This window comes from Pleurodeles waltl, chromosome 3_1 (assembly GCF_031143425.1).
Source record: "Pleurodeles waltl isolate 20211129_DDA chromosome 3_1, aPleWal1.hap1.20221129, whole genome shotgun sequence".
NCBI classification, from domain to species: domain Eukaryota; kingdom Metazoa; phylum Chordata; class Amphibia; order Caudata; family Salamandridae; genus Pleurodeles; species Pleurodeles waltl.
The window spans coordinates 1,958,497,948-1,958,518,153 of NC_090440.1; the positions used below are offsets into that span (position 1 = coordinate 1,958,497,948).

At 47.5% G+C, this 20,206-nt stretch overlaps 1 protein-coding gene across 16 annotated transcripts in view; it reads right to left on the minus strand.

The window, feature by feature from the left end:
• The window catches only part of NCOR1 (nuclear receptor corepressor 1), a 1,251,773-nt gene that overhangs the window by 227,995 nt on the left and 1,003,572 nt on the right, over positions 1 to 20,206 (minus strand). For all 16 annotated transcript variants that reach the window (XM_069226323.1, XM_069226317.1, XM_069226319.1 and 13 more), the window contains one exon: positions 3,059 to 3,221. In XM_069226323.1, the coding sequence (XP_069082424.1) occupies positions 3,059 to 3,221 (163 nt within the window). The remainder of the gene's footprint in view (positions 1 to 3,058; positions 3,222 to 20,206) is intronic.

The window sequence follows — 20,206 nt, forward strand, 5'->3', positions numbered from 1 at the left end:
GAAGGCCTCAACCAAGAGCTTGGTGAAACACAACTGGCCCGGACGGCAGAAGAAAGCAATCTAATAATGACCATGCGCATTACCAACAAGAGGAGGAGCCACTGCACCTCGCGACTCAAAAGGCTTTTAGAAGATAAACAACTTGCAACCTTCCGGACCCAACACTAGATGCCAGAAGTATGCAGAGCATGTGTATCTACAGCCACACATGCCATCAAACAGACCTGCTCTTTTAAAAACAATCTGAAAAGAATATTTAAGCTAAATCCAAACAAGTTTTGGGAGAGAGATACCTTCATATCTCCACAGAGCTGAGGTGAGAGTTGAGAGATTATGCTTTTGCAGACAGGAGCTGTAAACACCTTCCTGATGGCCACAAACAGGAAAGGGGAGCACAACAAGCTTTACTGGTTTGCTGGGATACTGGCTCGGGGAGCAAGACAAGCCTTTTTGGCTTGATGTAGCACTGGCTCTTTTCATAAGCAAAAATATTTCTGTTTCTCCATCAAAGTATGCCAGTGAAAGTCAAGGCCACCTAAGAAACTTGTAAAGTCTATTTTTGGTGCTAAAATAGTCTAGTTGGAGGCAAGAAAGTAGGGAATGGAAAACAAATGCAGGGAAATCCTAAATTACCCATATAATACAAAAATAGTTTTAAAGATTTGGCTTATTAGCTGCTATTGCTGGCACTATTCTGTTTGTTTTTTATAGCCACAACTATATGTATTTTATACACACTAGAATTCAAGTCTTATTTTACTTATAGTAAAAGATATAGGGGGTGATTCTAATCCTGGAGGGCGGCGGAGGCCGCCCGCCAGAATTCCGCCCCCATAATACCGCTCCGCGGTCAGAAGACCGCGGAGGGTATTATGAGTTTTTCCCTGGGCTGGCGGGCGGTCTCCAAAAGACCGCCCGCCAGCCCAGGGAAAAACTCCCTTCCCACGAGGATGCCGGCTCGTAATCGAGCCGGCGGAGTGGGAAGGTGCGACGGGTGCAGTAGCACCCGTCGCGTATTTCAGTGTCTGCAAGGCAGACACTGAAATACATTGCGGGGCCCTCTTACGGGGGCCCCTGCCGTGCCCATGCCATTGGCATGGGCACGGCAGGGGCCCCGCGACCCCCCCTACCGCCATCCTGTTCATGGCGGCCGCCATGGGGGATTCTGAGGGCAGCGGTAAACCGGCGGGAGACCGCCGGTTTACCCTTTCTGACCGCGGCCAAAGCGCCGCGGTCAGAATGCCCTGCGGGGCACCGCCGGCCTGTCGGCGGTGCTCCCGCCGACCCTCGCCCCGGCGGTCGAAGACCGCCGGGGTTAGAATCAGGGCCATAGTCTTAGTGTGATTTCTTGAATGTATTTATTCATGGTGAAAGAAGGTTTGGAACACACTAACAAAAGGTACTGCTGCAAGTGTCACACAAATGAATACTGACCACAATGCACCATGCTCATGTAATGCGTAGGTGGATCATAGGTTACAGTCCACCAGTTACTATGTCTCTAGTTGGTATTTTGACTAAGTTAACACTAAGTCTCGAGATCCCAAAGGCCGCATTCTGACTTGACATTATGAAGGCAAAGGATGCCCAGTTATGCGAGACTGAACTGACTACTCACCAGGGGTGTATTGATGGGAGACACACCTTATTCACACACAGAGACACAAGCTTTTTAGCTAAGCCTGTTTACCTGATAAGGAACCATGGGGTCCTCACTGACAGTTTAAACACAACACCAGAGGCCAGCTCTGATGTTTTACAGTCAGTAAAACAGAAGCCGGAGTGAGAGCTTGCATGCTTCTTATTTTCACAAGGGAAACACAAAGGTCTAGGCCGGTGGTCTCCAAACTGTTTTACGCCGCACCCACCCCAGTTGAAAAATAAAAATCATTGGGCCCCACTCAGAATTTTTCACAATTATTTTTATAAAGATGCCAATGTTTAAATATGTCTAGATCTATTTAAACATTGCAGTTAAGTACTGTTACCTTTTTAAAGATGCAATAACATGCTTCTGCTTAAAACACCGGCCTGTTATCTGTGTAATGCTTCTTTTGGTCAGAGCCTGGCAACCCCCGGGATTACTTGAGGCCCCCAGTTTGAAGACCCCTGGTCTAGACAAATAACATACAAGGGCGGGAAGGCATAGCTTTAAAAAACCAGGAGGAACAATGCCCCAACAATCCCCACTACCCAGACCCACGACAGACCCTTGGCTTTGAACCATAATTACACCCCTGACAATCAACCTCGCAAAAGAAGAACAAGCATGTCACTTTGGCTGGAGAATGGCAGAGATACTTTGATGACCTGAAGTGAACACCCAACCTAAACCAAGTCACAGAGGATAATGCTGGGCAGAAGGCCAACAGAGTTGTAACATTTTGGGCTATATCCTTGCATTGAAGGGTTACCAACTTCAGGATTGTTATTTTGTATAACTGTGCCATTTACAGGCCTAATACATAAAGATTTGTTGTTTTTCAAAGATAACTGTGCAGACATAACCAACCAACTTGAAAAATACACAGCTCCTACTCTCTTTCCTCAGCATTTACCATCAACTCAGATCCCTCAGTCAAATTCAAGCACAGTTTACCTCCTTGAGAAATTCACATATCAGGAAGAGAAGCATTACTTGAGCAATTATTATCAAATACTGCTCTATTTTGTACATTTTAATTGTTAATATTGAATGAATGAGAAGCAATATCAGCCACCTACATAAACCACTCATTTTAGGGGTATTTCAAATATAAGCAGATTACTGTTTCTCTATAGAAATCCACAAACAAAAACACTAAAAAGAGAAACATCTGAGGATAGTTGTGGTGTCAATATACAAAATATCCAATTTTTTGCATAAGAGTGTTATTAGCATTATGCAACAAATGCCAAAGTTACTGTGAAATCTGTCACAGTTTTAAATCAAATACAGTCTTAATACTGTCTCATATTTCATTATGTTCTCATCTTGTTTATGCCCATGCATCCAAGAAGCATTTGTTGGGTGTATAATATGTATGAATCTCAAAGCAAAAGGCGGATAATCACTTACATGATGCGAAGCTGCGCTGCAGAATCCAGTGGCGTGATCACACTCTTGCCATTCATTCCCTGGAAAATACTCGGTCTTTGTTGCATAGCATCCTGGGCTCTCATTGATGGAGAAGGTGACCGGGCAAAGCCAAGTGCCCCTTGTCTACCAGGCTGCTCTGTCCCTGCAAAAATAAAAATTTTGATACAGATAAAACAGTATGTGCATTGATGTGGAAAGCTCTAGTCCACTGTAGTTTGACCCCTCCTGGACTCAACGATACCTGCTGCCTCAGACCACAGTTTCCCCCCCAACCATGTAACCAGTGCCTATGTATTTAAAATGACTTCCCTGGAGACTTACTAGGTCTGAGAATCGACAAAGATGTAGCAGGGGCATATCTGCACTCACATGTCATATAGGGCTGTAAGGCCTGCTAGAGGGGTGACTTACATATATTACACGCAATGTTAGGGGACATGGTACACAGGCCATGCGGCATGTCTTGTTAGCAATTTTGGGAGCACCCAGTCAACCAGCCTGTAATGGAAGTCTGCATAAGGTTGGTGCTGGGTTCCTCAGAGTGGCAAAGTTGTGCTGCAGATCTTAGGAGCCCTCTTCAATACCCATGCCCTAGGTACCAGGGTACCATTTATTAGGGGCTTATTTGCAGGGGAAAGGGCCTGGTCACTTGATCTTGTTTTAGGGAAGGAATACTGGCACTGGGGACCTGGTTAGAAAGGAACACAGTGCACTCAGTCGAAGTTGCACATAGAAGCCCAGGCAAAAAATGTGTGTGGGTGGGATACATGGGGGGTGGGGGGGGTTTGAGAGAACAGGACACTAATGCAACCAGAACCCAGCTCCCTAAAGGAAGCTATAGTGCGAAGAACCAGCTTGTCTGGAAAGATAGTTAGGTATGGAGGCTTATATGACAAAGCCTGTAGCTCCTGACCCGCCAGGCAGAGGTTATCGTCACTAACAAGGGCATCTTGATGGTATGATTGTAAGGGGCCCTAGAGAACTGTTATGTAGTGGCTCAAAGGGAGCACACATCTGAAATTAAGTACGAGAGTGAGGTCCTACTGAGGCATGATAAAGGGTGAAGGTGGAAACCTATGTAGGAAACTTTTCAAAAGGAAAATGTTACTTACCCTGTAAGCATTTGTTCGCGACATGTAGTGCTGTAGACTCACATGCTGTGCATACTTTTGCCATCTAGTTTTGGGCTCAGATGTGTGCAATTTGTTTTTACACCTGCCGCTGGGGCAAGTGTGTGGGACAGTGTGCAGAAAAGCAAGCTTACCCTCTTTCTGCTCCATGCTTTCAGGTCCCTGTTTATTGTTTTTCTTGCCCAGCAGGACTGTTTTGTGGGCATCTTAAACGGCTAACTTTCAGCCATCTCATTCTTTCAAAGATGGCCATATCAGCCATTCTTGTTGAAATCCCCAGTTGTAAATTGGTTTTTGTGGCACGTGTAGCTTCAGATACACATGCTGTGCATACTTTGGCCATCAAGCGTTTGGCTCAGATATGTGCAACTTGTTTTTCTTCAAAAAGAATCTTTTACAGTCACAGGTTCTGGTGACTCCATTTATTAGTGATAATGCGCATGGGCATCTGCTCCCCCCCCCCCCCATACATAGGGTGTGACTGGAGATGGATCATAAAGATGCAATAAGCAATGACCATGCAAAGTAGGAAGTAACAGTATGGTAAAAGTAAGAATGTCTGCAACAACCACAGGTGCCCAGGGAGAAGGGTAGGTGTATGTGAATCTACAGCACTACATGCCACAAACAGATACTTGTAGGGTATGCTATATTTTCAGTTCATGGTATGTGCAGCTGTGAATATACATGCTGTGCACAGACTATAAAACAGCTCTCCCAAAGCGGTGGGTCAGCTAGAGGATGTCGCAGAGGACTGAAGAACAAGTTACTTACCTTCGGTAACGAGGTATCTGGTAGAGACTCTATATAGCTGCAGATTCCTTACCTTAGAATTCCCTGGCGTCAGCTTCGAATCCAGAGTTTTTTCTGAGCAGTATCCTGAGCGCGCGCAGTCGGGCGCCGTCGTTCGGATCCTCGTGCGTCGACCAGCTCCGCGTGCGTCATCGGAGCCGTCTATGACGTCACGGTTGTCTATACAGACGCCGTCTCGGGCACGTACGTCAGTTCTTTTCCACAAATTCCCATGCCAGAAGCAGAAGAGTCATAGAAGAACCAACAATTATGGATTTTACCTCTGTGACTGTTTGAAGTAAAAATTCTTTCATGCCTTTAAGAAATGCAAAAATCATATATATATATAAAATGTCACTTACCCAGTGTACATCTGGTCGTGGCATTAGTCGCTGCAGATTCACATGCTGTGCACATCCCGCCATCTGGTGTTGGGCTCGGAGTGTTACAAGTTGTTTTTCTTCGAAGAAGTCTTTTCGAGTCACGAGACCGAGGGACTCCTCCCATTTCGACTCCATTGCGCATGGGCGTCGACTCCATCTTAGATTGTCTTCCCCGCAGAGGGTGAGGTAGGAGTTGTGTATGCTAGTAATAGTGCCCATGCAATGGAGTGAATGCGTATGTACATAATGAAGTTTAAAGTAATATATTTACAAATGTACAAATGTTTAAGATCTACTTCTAAAAGGCTACAGGCTCCCGGGGAGGCGGGTGGGCGCATGTGAATCTGCAGCGACTAATGCCACGAACAGATGTACACTGGGTAAGTGACATTTTCCGTTCGATGGCATGTGTAGCTGCAGATACACATGCTGTGCATAGACTAGTAAGCAGTTATCTCCCCAAAAGTGGTGGTTCAGCCTGTAGGAGTTGAAGTAGTTTGAAATAATGTTCTTAGTACAGCTTGTCCTACTGTTGCTTGTTGAGCAGTTAACACATCTACACAGTAGTGTTTGGTAAATGTATGAGGCGTAGACCATATTGCTGCTTTACATATTTCGTTCATTGGAATATTTCCTAGAAAGGCCATGGTGGCACCTTTCTCTCTGGTTGAGTGTGCCTTTGGCGTAATAGGCAGTTCTCTTTTAGCTTTAAGATAGCAGGTTTGAATGCACTTAACTATCCATCTAGCAATGCCTTGTTTTGAAATTGGATTTCCTGTATGAGGTTTTTGAAAGGCAATAAATAGTTGTTTTGACTTTCGAATTATTTTTGTTATGTCAATGTAGTACATTAGTGCTCTTTTGATGTCTAATGTATGTAGTGCTCTTTCAGCTACAGAAAATGGGTGTGGGAAGAACACTGGTAATTCTACCGTTTGATTCAAGTGGAACGGTGAGATTACTTTTTCGTAAAAATTTAGGATTTGTTCGTAGTACAACTTTATTTTTGTGTATTTGAATAAATGGTTCTTGAATGGTAAACGCTTGAATTTCACTCACTCTTCTTAGAGATGTGATGGCAATTAAAAATGCAACTTTCCACGTTAAGTATTGCATTTCACAAGAGTGCATGGGCTCAAAAGGTGGACCCATGAGTCGTGTTAAGACAATGTTGAGGTTCCATGAAGGAACTGGTGGCGTTCTTGGTGGTATAATTCTCTTTAGGCCTTCCATAAACGCTTTTATGACTGGTATCCTAAATAATGAAGTTGAGTGCGTAATTTGCAGGTAAGCTGAAATTGCAGTAAGATGTATTTTTATGGAAGAGAAAGCTAGTTTTGCTTTTTGCAAATGTAGTAAGTATCCTAATATATCTTTTGTAGATGTGTGTAAGGGTTGAATTTGATTATTATGGCAGTAATAAACAAATCTTTTCCACTTATTTGCATAGCAGTGTCTAGTGGTAGGCATTCTAGCCTGTTTTATGACCTCCATACATTCTTGTGTGAGGTGTAAGTGTCCGAATTCTAGGATTTCAGGAGCCAAATTGCTAGATTCAGCAATGCTGGATTTGGATGCCTGATCTGTTGTTTGTGTTGTGTTAACAGATCTGGTCTGTTTGGTACTTTGACATGAGGTACTACTGACAGGTCTAGTAGTGTTGTGTACCAAGGTTGCCTTGCCCATGTTGGTGCTATTAGTATGAGTTTGAGTTTGTTTTGACTCAACTTGTTTACCAGATATGGAAGGAGTGGGAGAGGGGGAAAAGCGTACGCAAATATCCCTGACCAGTTCATCCATAGCGCATTGCCCGAGACTGATGTTGTGGGTACCTGGATGCGAAGTTTTGGCATTTTGAGTTTTCCTTTGTTGCAAATAGATCTATTTGTGGTGTTCCCCAAATTTGGAAGTAAGTGTTCAGTATTTGGGGGTGAATCTCCCATTGGTGGATCTGTTGGTGATCCCGTGAGAGATTGTCTGCTAACTGATTCTGAATTCCTGGAATAAATTGTGCTATTAGGCGAATATGGTTGTGAATCGCCCAATGCCACATTTTCGGTGTTAGGAGACACAACTATGTTGAGTGTGTCCCTCCTTGTTTGTTTAGGTAATACATTGTTGTCATGTTGTCTGTTTTGACAAGAATGTATTTGTGGGTTATCATGGGTTGAAATGCTTTCAGCGCTAGAAATACCGCTAATAGTTCTAGGTGATTTATGTGAAACTGTTTTTGCTGTATGTTCCATTGTCCTTGGATGCTGTGTTGATTGAGGTGTGCTCCCCATCCTGTCATGGAAGCATCTGTTGTTATCACGTATTGTGGCACTGGGTCTTGGAAAGGCCGCCCTTGGTTTAAATTTATACTGTTCCACCATTGAAGCGAGATGTATGTTTGGTGGTCTATCAACACCAGATCTAGAAGCTGACCCTGTGCTTGTGACCATTGTGATGCTAGGCACTGTTGTAAGGGCCGCATGTGTAACTTTGCATTTGGGACAATGGCTATGCATGAGGACATCATGCCTAGTAGTTTCATTATTATTTTGACTTGTACTCTTTGTTTTGGATACAAGGCCTGTATTACATTGTGAAATGTTTGTACTCTTTGTGAACTTGGAGTAGCAATCCCTTTTGCTGTGTTGATTGTTGCTCCTAAGTATTGCTGTGTTTGACACGGCTGCAGGTGTGACTTTGCGTAGTTGATTGAGAAACCTAGTTTGTGTAGGATTTCTATGACATATTTTGTGTTTTTTGAACACCGTTTTAGCGTATTGGTTTTGATTAACCAATCGTCTAGGTATGGGAACACATGTATTTGCTGCCTTCCGATATGTGCAGCTACTACTGCTAGGCATTTTGTAAAAACTCTTGGCGCAGTTGTTATTCCGAATGGCAACACTTTGAATTGGTAATGTATCCCTTGGAATACAAACCTTAGGTACTTTCTGTGTGAAGGATGTATTGGTATGTGGAAATATGCATCCTTTAGGTCTAGTGTTGTCATGTAGTCTTGTTGTTTGAGCAGTGGGATTACGTCTTGTAGAGTAACCATGTGAAAGTGGTCTGATTTGATGTAGGTATTTAATGTTCTGAGATCTAGTATCGGTCTCAGGCTCTTGTCTTTTTTGGGTATCAGGAAGTACAGTGAGTAAACTCCTGTGTTTAATTGTTCTTTTGGTACTAATTCTATTGCTTCTTTCTGTAGCAATGCCTGAACTTCTAGTCCTAGAAGATATATATGTTGTTTTGACATATTGTGTGTTTTCGGTGGGACGTTTGGAGGGAATTTGAGAAATTCTATGCAATAACCATGCTGGATAATTGCTAAGACCCAAGTGTCTGTTGTTATTTCCTCCCAATGTGTGTAAAACTTGGTTAGTCTCCCCCCCACAGGTGTTATGTGTTGGGGATTTGTGACCTTGAAGTCACTGTTTGTTTTGAGGAGTTTTGGGACTTTGGAACTTTCCTCTGTTTCTTTGAAACTGTCCTCCTTTATATTGTCCCCGAAAACCTCCCCGCTGATACTGGCTCTGGTAAGTGGGCTTTGTTTGGGAGGTTGTGGCTTCTGTGGTTTTCCCTCGAAACCCCCCCCCCCCCCCCCCCCCCCCCACCTCCCAAAATTGTGTTTTTCGAAATGTGCCTCTGCTCTGCGGGGAGTAGAGTGCGCCCATGGCTTTGGCCGTGTCAGTGTCTTTTTTAAGTTTTTCTATTGCAGTGTCCACCTCCGGCCCAAACAACTGCTGTCCGTTGAATGGCAAATTCAGCACAGCTTGCTGTATCTCTGGTTTAAATCCTGATGTACGCAGCCATGCATGCCTCCTTATTGTTACTGCTGTGTTGACAGTTCTAGCAGCTGTGTCTGCAGCATCCATTGCTGATCGAATTTGATTATTGGAGATATTTTGTCCCTCTTCTACCACTTGCTGCGCTCCTTTTTGGAACTCCTTTGGTAAGTGTTCAATAAGGTGTTGCATCTCGTCCCAATGGGCCCTATCATATCTGGCTAGCAAAGCTTGCGAATTTGCAATACGCCACTGGTTTGCTGCCTGTGCCGCCACCCTTTTGGCTGCTGCGTCGAATTTTCTACTCTCTTTATCTGGAGGTGGCGCGTCTCCTGAAGTATGAGAGTTGGCTCTTTTGCGCGCTGCTCCGACTACAACAGAGTCTGGTGATAGCTGTTGTGTGATGTACACTGGGTCTGTTGGTGGCGGTTTATATTTTTTATCTACTCTTGGAGTAATGGCTCTCCCTTTGACAGGCTCCTCAAACACTTGTTTGGAGTGTTTTAGCATTCCGGGCAACATCGGCAGACTTTGATATTGACTGTGCGTAGACGACAGTGTATTAAAAAGGAAGTCGTCTTCAATGGGTTCTGAGTGAAGGCTGACATTGTGAAATGCTGCTGCCCTTGATACCACTTGAACGTAGCCTGTACTATCCTCTGGTGGCGAGGGTCTCGCTGGATAGCATTGAGGACTATTATCTGACACTGGTGCGTCGTAAAGGTCCCATGCGTCAGGGTCATCTTGACCCATCCCCGTATGTGTTGGGGATTGCATCATTGGTGGAGTGGCTACCGGTGATAGTTGTGGAGAGTGATGTGGGGATGGTGGTGGTGTTACTTGTTTAGCCACTTTTGCTTGTGGCTGTTTGTCCTTGTCTTGGAAGGCAAGTTTTCGTTTCATTCTGATTGGAGGAAGAGTGCTGATCTTCCCTGTATCTTTCTGAATAAAGAGCCGCCTTTGCGTGTGATCTGGCTCTATTGTCTCTAATTCTTGTTCAAATCTGTGTGTCTTCATTTGTGAGGACAGTCCTTGTTCCTCTGAATAGGAACTAATTTTCAGTTCGGAGGCCGGATGTTTCGGTACGGAAACCTTTTCGGCTGCTTTTTTCGGCTCCGACGAAATCTTTTTTTGCTTTCGGCGTAGTGCCCTCTCGGTGCCGACCCATTTCGGTGCCGCTGTCTCGATGGCGAATCTTTTCGGAGCCACTCTCTCGGGCCCGAGATTGCTGCATGCCTGTATCTCGACAGGAGTCGGATGACTTCGACACCAGCTCGCCCTTTTTCGGTGCAGATGGACGGTCACCTATTTTTCAGGTTAAGCCATGGCCTGTTGGCGGTGGCGCCCCCTGGGCTTTGGCAGTCTTTTCGTGAGTTCGTTTCGACGTCTTACTCACGGTTTTCGGCATTTCTTCGGGATTGATCTCTTCCGAGTCCGAATCCTGGATGGAGAATGTTTCTTCCTCCTCCTCGAAACGCCCTTGTCCTGTCGGCGCCGACGCCATTTGCAGTCTTCTTGCTCTTCGGTCCCTGAGTGTCTTCCTGGACCGAAACGCTCGACAGGCCTCACAAGTATCCTCCTTGTGTTCTGGTGACAAACACAAGTTACAGACCAGGTGTTGATCTGTATATGGATACTTGTTAGGGCCTTTTGGACAGAAGCGGAATGGGGTCCGTAACATCAGCCTTGAAGAGACACGTGGCCGGGCCGACCAGGCCCCGACGGGGATCGAAAAAACCCTGAAGGGCCACCGGAGCTCTTCTTAATTCGGTGTCGATCTGTTGTAACTAACCCGATACCGAACGCAAACAATACCGACGATTTTTCCGAGATTCTAACTAACTTTCCGACCCGAAACACGGAGCGAAAAGGAACACGTCCGAACCCGATGGTGGAAAAAAAACAATCTAAGATGGAGTCGACGCCCATGCGCAATGGAGTCGAAATGGGAGGAGTCCCTCGGTCTCGTGACTCGAAAAGACTTCTTCGAAGAAAAACAACTTGTAACACTCCGAGCCCAACACCAGATGGTGGGATGTGCACAGCATGTGTATCTGCAGCTACACATGCCATCGAACATATATATATATATATATATATCTGTATAAAAAATATCCGCAGAGCGGGTAGGCTTGGGTGGGTGTAGTGAATCTGCAGCTAGCTAGAGTCTCTACCAGAAACCTTGTTACCGAAGGTAAGTAACTTGTTCATCTGATAGAGACTTCTAGCAGCAGCTTCCTTACCTTAGAATAGATACCCAAGCTATAAACCCTGGCGGTGGGTCTGAAGGAGATTTTTACACTGGGAAGTCCTGCAAAACAGACCGGGCAAAATGCCCCTCTCTTCTAACCTGGCTATCCAGGCAGTAGTGTTTTGCAAACGTGTGCAAAGAAGCCCACGTAGCAGCCTGACAGATGTCCACCAGCGGTACACCACGTGCTAACGCAGTGGTAGCAACTTTCCTCTTAGTAGAATGAGCTCTCAAGCCCTCGGGAGGCTGCTTCTTTGCCAAAGCGTAGCAGATCTTTGTACAGAGAACGACCCAGCGCGAAATGGATCGTTTCTGCACCGCCCGACCCTTCTTTGCACCAACGTACCCCACAAAGAGTTGGTCGTCCACCCGGAAATCTTTAGTGCCCTTAAGGTAGAACGATAACGCTCTTTTTGGGTCCAGCCGATGGAGACGCTCCTCTTCCTTAGAGGGATGCAGAGGTGCAAAGAAGGTGGGCATGGTGATATTTTGACCCAGATGGAAAGGGGTCACCATCTTGGGGAGGAAAGAGGCAAGAGTTCTTAACACTACCTTGTCAGGATATATCATGAGATAAGGAGACTTTGAAGATAAAGCCTGCAGCTCACTCACTCTCTTGGCAGATGTAATTGCCACCAAAAAGGCTGTTTTAATAGTGAGCAGCCGGAGAGGACAGTTATGCAAGGGCTCAAAGGGAGCACACATAAGGAAGGTAAGAACCAAATTAAGATCCCACTGGGGCATAAAGAAAGGCACGGGCGGGAACAGATGCACAAGCTCTTTCAAAAACCTCTGTACTATAGGTGATTTAAACAGAGATGGTTGATCGGGCAACTGAAGAAAAGCCGATAAGGCTGCAAGATAGCCCTTGAAAGTCCCCAAGGAGGAACCCTGCTGGGCAAGAGACAATATAAACAAAAGGATGTTAGAGAAGAAGAAAGAGGATCAATAGACCTCTCTGTACAATATGAAACAAAGCGTTTCCAACGGCAGGCGCAGTTCGACTTAGTAGAGGGACGCCTGGCTGCCAGAATGACATCACAGACCTCAGGAGGGAGGTCATAAACCATCAACTGTCACCGCTCAATCTCCACGCATGAAGGTGCAGAGTTGACAGGTTTGGGTGGAGAACCTTCCCCTGCTGCTGCGACAGAAGATCCTCCCGAAGAGGCAGCCTGATTGGCGGACCGTTGTTCATTTTGAGAAGCTCTGGATACCAAACTCTCCGTGCCCAATCCGGAGCCACTAGGATTACTTGGGCCCGGTTGTTCTTGATATTCTTGAGAACGCTGGGCAGAAGTGGTATAGGCGGAAAGGCGTACAGGAGGCCTGAACTCCACTTGCGACGAAAAGCATCACCTAGCGATAGCCCTCTTGGAAACTCCAACGTGCAAAACTGCTGACATTGCACATTCTCTACGGAGGCAAACAGATCTAACCATGGCTCTCCCCACTGCTGAAAGAGTCCTTGCGCCACTTCCGGATGGAGACACCATTCGTGATCCTCTAAGCATTTTTGGCTGAGCTCGTCTGCCCTGGCGTTCAGAGAACTTGCCAGGTGTGTAACCACCAGGGTCATGCCCTGCTGTTCCAGCCATGTCCAGAAACGTAAAGCCTCTTGACAAAGGGTCCTCGACCCCACACTGCCCTGCTTGTTGCAGGACCACATTGCGGTAGTGTTGTCTGTGAACACCTGCACCACCTTCCCTTTCACAACAGGAAGAAATGCTTTTAATGCTAGCCGGATCGCCCGAAGCTCCAGCAACTTGATGTGGAGCCTGGATTCTGCCAGAGACCAGTGACCTCTGATCTCCACCTCCCCCAGATGGCCGCCCCATCCCAGAAGTGATGCATCTGTCACTACTGTTAGATCTGGTTGGGGAAGGGAGAGGAGTCTGCCTTTGACCCAATTGCAGTTCACTAACCACCACAGCAGATCTTTTGCAGTCCCCTCCGAGATCTGAACCACGTCGGTAAGATTTCCCTGATGCTGTGCCCACTGGAACTTCAGGTTCCAATGCAGAGCCCTCATGCGCCATCTGGCATGCTTGACCAATAGGATGCAGTAAGCCATGAGTCCCAACAGCCTCAGAGTCTGTCTCACCGAAATCCAGGATAGAGGCCGAAACATCGGTATCATAACCTGAATATCCTTGACCCGCTGTTTGGGAGGATAAGCCCGATACTGCACTGTGTCCAGAACAGCTCTGATAAAAGTGAGCTTCTGCGAGGGAGTCAGGTGTGACTTCGGCACATTTATAGTGAACCCCAGCGAATGCAGGAGGTCCGCCGTCATCTGGAGGTGGGTGACTAGAGTGTGGGGCGTAGAAGCCTTTAACAGCCAATCGTCCAGGTAGGGGAAGACTGAAATCCCTGACCTGCGCAGATGAGCTGCCACCACCGCCATCACCTTTGTGAACACCTGAGGGGAACTGGTGAGACCGAGAGGAAGCACGGTAAACTGAAAGTGCTCGTGGCCCACCTTGAACTGCAGGTAACGCCTGTGGGCTGGCAGGATAGGAATGTGGAAATACGCATCCTGCAAATCCAACGTTACCATCCAGTCTCCTTGGTCTAGGGCAGACAAAACCTGAGCAAGAGTGAGCATCTTGAATTTCTCCTTCTTGAGGAAGAGATTGACGTCCTTTAAATCCAAGATAGGACGAAAGCCTTTGTTCTTTTTGGGAATCAGAAAGTAGCGGGAATAACAACCACTGCCTACTTCTGATATTGGGACTCTTTCTATGTCTCCCTTGGCCAAGAGAGCCGTAACTTCCTCGCGGAGGGATAGAAGGAGGGAAAGACTGGAAGGGAAGGGAGTAGCCCTTCCGTATGATCTGCAGGACCCACTTGTCCGTGGTGATGGAAAGCCAGTGAGGGAGATGAAAACGAATCCTCCCTCCAACTGGACGGACGTGATCCCGCAGAACCATACTAGGAGGGCTTGGGCGCAGTGGAAGGGGGCTGTGTGGCGGCCGACCTCTGGCCAGACCCTCTGGGTCTGATGGTACCATGACAACATCCTCTTCCGGGATGCTGTGAAGCCTGAGGACCGTGGCTAAACTGTGGCTGGAGTGGTACCACGCCCCTTCCGGAGCCTCGAAAGGGGCGAAAGACAGACTGCTGTCGTGCTGGCGCTGAAAGGCCCAAGGATCTGGCCGTGGCTCGAGAATCCTTGAACCTCTCAAGCGCGGAGTCTGCCTTTTCGCCAAAAAGGCGAGAGCCATCAAAAGGCATGTCCATCAAGCTGGACTGCACATCCCCTGAGAAACCAGTAGAACATAGCCAAGCGTGGCGACATAGGGCCACTGACGGTGAAATCGCTCTGCCCAGCGAGTCGGTCGTTTCCAAACCACACCGGATCGTAAACTTGGCTGCATCTCTCCCATCCTTGACAGCCTGGGTGAGTGTCCCGTACGCCCTCCAGGACCTGAGGCAGCACCTGTGCCACCGTATGCCATAAAGTATGGGAATAACGGCCCAATAGGCAAGAGGTGTTTATGGACCTCAATGCCAGGCTGGTGGAAGAAAACATCTTCTTCCCAAGCTGATCCAGTCTCTTGGATTCCCTATCCGGGGGAGCGGAAGGGAAGGCACCACGGGAAGTAGAGGCTTGGACAACCAAGTTCTCAGGAGTGGGATGTTGTGTCAGGAAACTAGGGTCGCTCGGAGCGGGCCTATGGCAGCGGCCAACCATCCTATTCACAGGAGCCCCTGTGCTGGGTTTGGACCATGTACCCAGAAGGACGTCTGTAAGTGCCTCACTGAAGGGCAACATCAGCTCTGATGTTGTCACCCCCGGCTGAAGCACTTCTGTCAGGATATTCGTCCTGACGGGCAACGTAGGCAAATCTAGGTCCAAGACCTCAGCTGCCCTACGCACCACCATAGCGAAAGAAGCACCCTCCTCCGTAGCCACATTAGGAGGAGAGAGCATACCAGTATCCTGGGGTCCCCAACGGCGCCGAGGCTGCCAGCGTCAAATCCGAAGGAGGCCCTGCTAACCCTGCGGGGCCCGAAGACCCACCCGAGGGTGCATCCTGCTAAAAAATGAGACGCATGGCCTCGTAAAACTCTTATTTGAGTGGGGTCGATCCGGTCCCCGGAAAGGGGGGAAGACGCGGAGTCGACCCTGGCGACGGCTCTGCAGAACCACGCTCAGAATGTCGACGTTCCCTAGGCGCGCCGTCAGGCGTGGCGGAGACGAAGCTTGGACTTCTTCATCTTCTTGTGCCTCTTACCTTCGGATGACCTTGAATGCGAGGAAGAGGACTTGGGGCTCCGAGAGCGGTGCCGTGACCACCTCCAGCTGCGGGACAGTGACCTCCACGGAGTCGCGCCGACCGGAGACGAATGTCGAGCCGCAAGAAGCTTAAGGGATCTCTCCCTCAAGGCTTTCGGCGCCATGGCCCAACAGTCGGAGCACGAGGTGGAATCATGGTCCTTCTCCAGGCACCAAAGACAAACACGGTGCAGATCCGTCACCGACATGGTGCGATGACACGCACCACACGGCTTGAATCCTGTCTTTCTCGAAGACATGACTTCAAACAGTCAAAATAGCGTTGACAAACCATTGAAGCAGGGTAGCTCTTTCCGGAACTGCGCTTAACCTGCGTGGAAGGAAAAGAACTGACGTACGTGCGCCGAGACGGCATCTATATAAAACAACCGTGATGTCATAGACGGCTCCAACGATGCTGACAACACACGCGGAGGTGGTCGACGCATGCGGATCTGAATGACGCCGCCCGACGGCGCGCACATGGTACTGTTCAGAAAAAACTCCGGATTCGAAGCTCACGCCAGGAAATTCTAAGGTAAGGAAGCTGCAGCTAGAAGTCTCTATCAGATATAATGTGCATGGAAAAGCCTGGCCAACTCTAACCTGTTCTCAAACAGTAATGTTTTGTAAAGGTGTGAGAGGTGGACCAGGTAGCTGCTTTACATATGTCAGCTAGTGGTATATTACCCAAAAAAGTCTTACAGGCCACTTTCTTTTGAGTAACATGAGGTCTAGGAGGGGCAGGTATAGATCTAGAGAATCAAGTTTGAATGCACTTGACAAGCCATTGTGCAATCCCTGCCTTATAGTGGCTTAGAGTAGCTGTTGTGTCCTTCAAAACGGTTTTGTTCTGTCAACGTAATACATCCAGAGTATGTCAGGTTTGTCCTGTTAGAGACGCTGGATGTGGAAAGAAGAGTGGCAATTCAATAGTTTGATTAAGATGCAAAGTGAAGACCACCTTAGGGAGCATTTTGGGGTTAGTTCTGAGAATTACCTTATCACAATGAACTTGAGAAAATGGTTCTTCTTATGTAAGAGCATTCATTTTACTGGCTCAGTACTGTGAACAGCGAAGCATGTTGTCTATTTTAAAAGTAGACCACCACAGAAGCCAGATGCAACCTGATGGAAGCGTAGGCAAGGCCTGTCTTTTGGAGGTGAAGGAGTAACAGACAACATCTTGTAATGATGCTGCCGAAGGAATGATCTGTTTGGGAAGGCAATAGTGTACAAAACACTTCCATTTGGCTGCATAACATACCCTAGACATAGGTCTGCACGCTTCTTTAAGAACAGACATACATTCCTCTGGAATGTTATGGTAAAAATACTCTAAGATCTCAGGAGCCAAATTGCAAGGTTGGGATGCCGGATTATGTCGTGATTTTGTATAAGAAGGTCTGCCGCCTGTTGGGAAGCTTCTCGTGGGGAACAGCAAGAGCTCTAGTAAGTTGAAGTACCATGACTGGTGTGCCCACCTTGGAGCCACTAAGATGAGGGTAAGTTATGTCTGCCTCAGTCTGCGGACTACAAACAGCAGGAGCTGGAGAAGCAGAAAAGTGTAGGCAAATATCCTTGATCACAGTGCATTGGCCATGGACAGAGCATGTGGCAATCTGGCATTTTTGGCCACGGTGAACAGATCTATTTGTGGATGCCCGCACCGTCTGAAGTACGGGAGAAGAACCTGGGAGTGGAGTTCCCACTACTGGCCTTGTTAATGCATCCTGCTAAGCAGGTCATCTAGATTGTCCACCTGAGGAATGTGCTGGAGAAGTAGATACAATTTGCGATATAGTGCCCACTTCCAGATTCTATGTGCTACTGTGGAGAGTTGGATGGAATGTACACCCCACTGTTTTGATAAGTAGAACATGCCAGTTGCACTGTCTGTGCTTTTGTTTTTAATGAGACCAGAAAGCCTGAAGGACGAGTTGAACAGCAAGAAGTTCAAGGTGACTGATGTGAAGGAACTGTTAAGCAGAAGCCACATTCCCTGAACTGTAAGATGATTGAGATGCACACCCCAGCCAGCAAGTAAGGCGTCCGTGCTGATGGTGACCTACGGAACCCAGTCGAGGAAGGGACACCCTTGCATTAGGTTGTGTACATTTCACCACTGTGGAGAGCAACGAGACTAGCTCCCACCAACACTAGATCTTGCAGATGACCCTTCTGCTTGACACCATTGTGTCACCAGACCAGTGCTTAATTTGTTTAAAAATAAGCACGAGGGCCCTCATCAGGAGGCCACTGCAGCTTGCACCACCCACTGCCAATGACACTACCAACACAACTACTAACCATCACACAATTACAAGTGTGACAGTTCAGACTATTCCAGACCCCCAAAAGTATACGAATGGCAGGTATTAGTCATTTTTAATGTATATTAATTTAATAAATAACTGTTACTGTGCTCACCTCTAAATTAGATTAACAGCGCCCCCATGCGGCAAACTGTAATAAGTATCAGTGTTGACAATTAAGTGCTGGTGCCGAGCACTGGAAACCACTGGCTCAAAAGAAACACGGTGCTAGACACTCTTGCAACGGACACACGTGCAATCTGGCATGGGGAACTATGCAAGATGTCATAATTCCTAGCAAGAGCATTATTGTTCTGACAGATACTTAACGATCTGTCTGAAGAAGATGAATAGATTTTGAAAAGACTGTAACCTTGCAGGGCTGGGGTAAACCTTTCCCATGCGTCCATCTAATATGGCCTCTAGAAAGGGCTGTACTTAAAGGGAATGGAGGTGGGATTTGGTCAAGCTAGTGGTAAACCCTAGATTGTGCAAGGTGTGGATGCTGGTCTGGGTATGTGCCGGACATTGTTGGTGGGTGGCACACTTGACCAGCCAGTCGTCTAGGTAAGGGAACACCTGGAGACCGCTCCTCTTTAGATGTTCTTTCTTGTGAGTGAGTCATTGTCTAACTACAGTGGTATTGCAAGTGCCTTACATTCCTCCTGGGTAAGCTTCGGCTGCTCGCCTCAGCTACCACTGGAGAACTTTTGTTATCTGGACAAGTATTCACTATCACTAAGGGATGCCTGGAGCAGTAAAGGGTGGCCAGAAGTTGAAGTAAACGATGCAGAGGAGACCTGCTGGAATCTTGCACGTCAAACTGAAAGACCCACCCTGAAGGGAGAGCCTAAATAGCCCAGGAAGGGGGATTAGTCACCTAGCAGGGTGACCACCTATCAGGAGGGAGCTGTGACGTCAACTGCCTGACCTGGCCACTCAGATGCTCCCAGGTGCCTCTGCCCACCATGGATTCAAGATGGCAGAATCAAATGGCCACCTGGAGGAGCTGTGGGCACCACACCTGGTGTGGTGATGGACAGGGAAGTGGCCATTCACCTTTCCATTGTCCAGTTTTGAGCCAGAGCAGGGACCAGGGGTCCCTGGACTGGTGCAAACTGGTTTATGCAAGGAGGGCACCAAATGTGCCCTTCAAAGCATACCGGTGGCTTGGGGAGGCTACCCTTCCCAAGCCATGTAGCACCTATTTTCAACGAGAGAGGGTGTTACCTCCCACTTCCAAAGGAAATCCTTTGCTCTGCCTTCCTGTGCTTGAGCTGGTCAAGGAGCAGAAACTTGTGTGTAGGATGGCAGCAGTGCTGGCTGCCAGGGAAAACCCTGCAATCTGGTAGGAGCAAAGCTGAGGGACCTCTGAGGAGCCCCCAGAGTGCATTGAATCATACAACCAATACTGGCAACAGTATTGGGGTAAAATTCTGACATGTTTGATACCAAACATGCCCAGGTTCATAGGTACCATTATGTAGCTTGTCACAGGTAGTGACCTGTGTCCCGTACAAGGGTAAAACGGCTTCCCTGCACTCAGTCCAGGAAAATGGAACTGGAGTTCGTAGGGGCACCTCTGCTCATGCAGGGGTGCCCTCACACAGAGTTACATGCAGGGGTGCCCTCACACACCGGTACTTACACCAAAAGGGCCTGCCATAGGGGTGACTTACAATGACCTGTAGTGAAAGGGTGCATGCCTACAGACACATTTTGTATGGGCTCTCATGGGCAGCACAACACATGCTGCAGCCCATGGGGAACCCCTGGTGCCCTAATGCCCTTGGTACCAAAGTACCATATATTAGGGACTTATATGGGGGCACCAGTTTGCCAATTGTGGGGTAAGTCCTGTGCAACCAAATTTAGAGGGAGAGAGCACAGTCACTGGGGGCCTGGTTAGCAGGATCCCAGTGAACACAGTCAAAACACATTGACTACAGACAAAAAGTGGGGGTAACCATGGCAAAAAGAGGGTAGTTAACTACAATAGTTTTTTCTCCAACATGGGGTTCAAACATGTTTGTGTGAGTTCCAGTTTGACGCCAGGTGCTGATCTCGCCAGGCTCTCGGTTCCATTCCTCGTCGGGTGCTGAAGACAATCACGCTTTTCATTACATTTCAGACCGGTCGACGACCATTTTGAAGACTGTCACGGTTGGGGAGAATTTCCATGTAATGGAAAA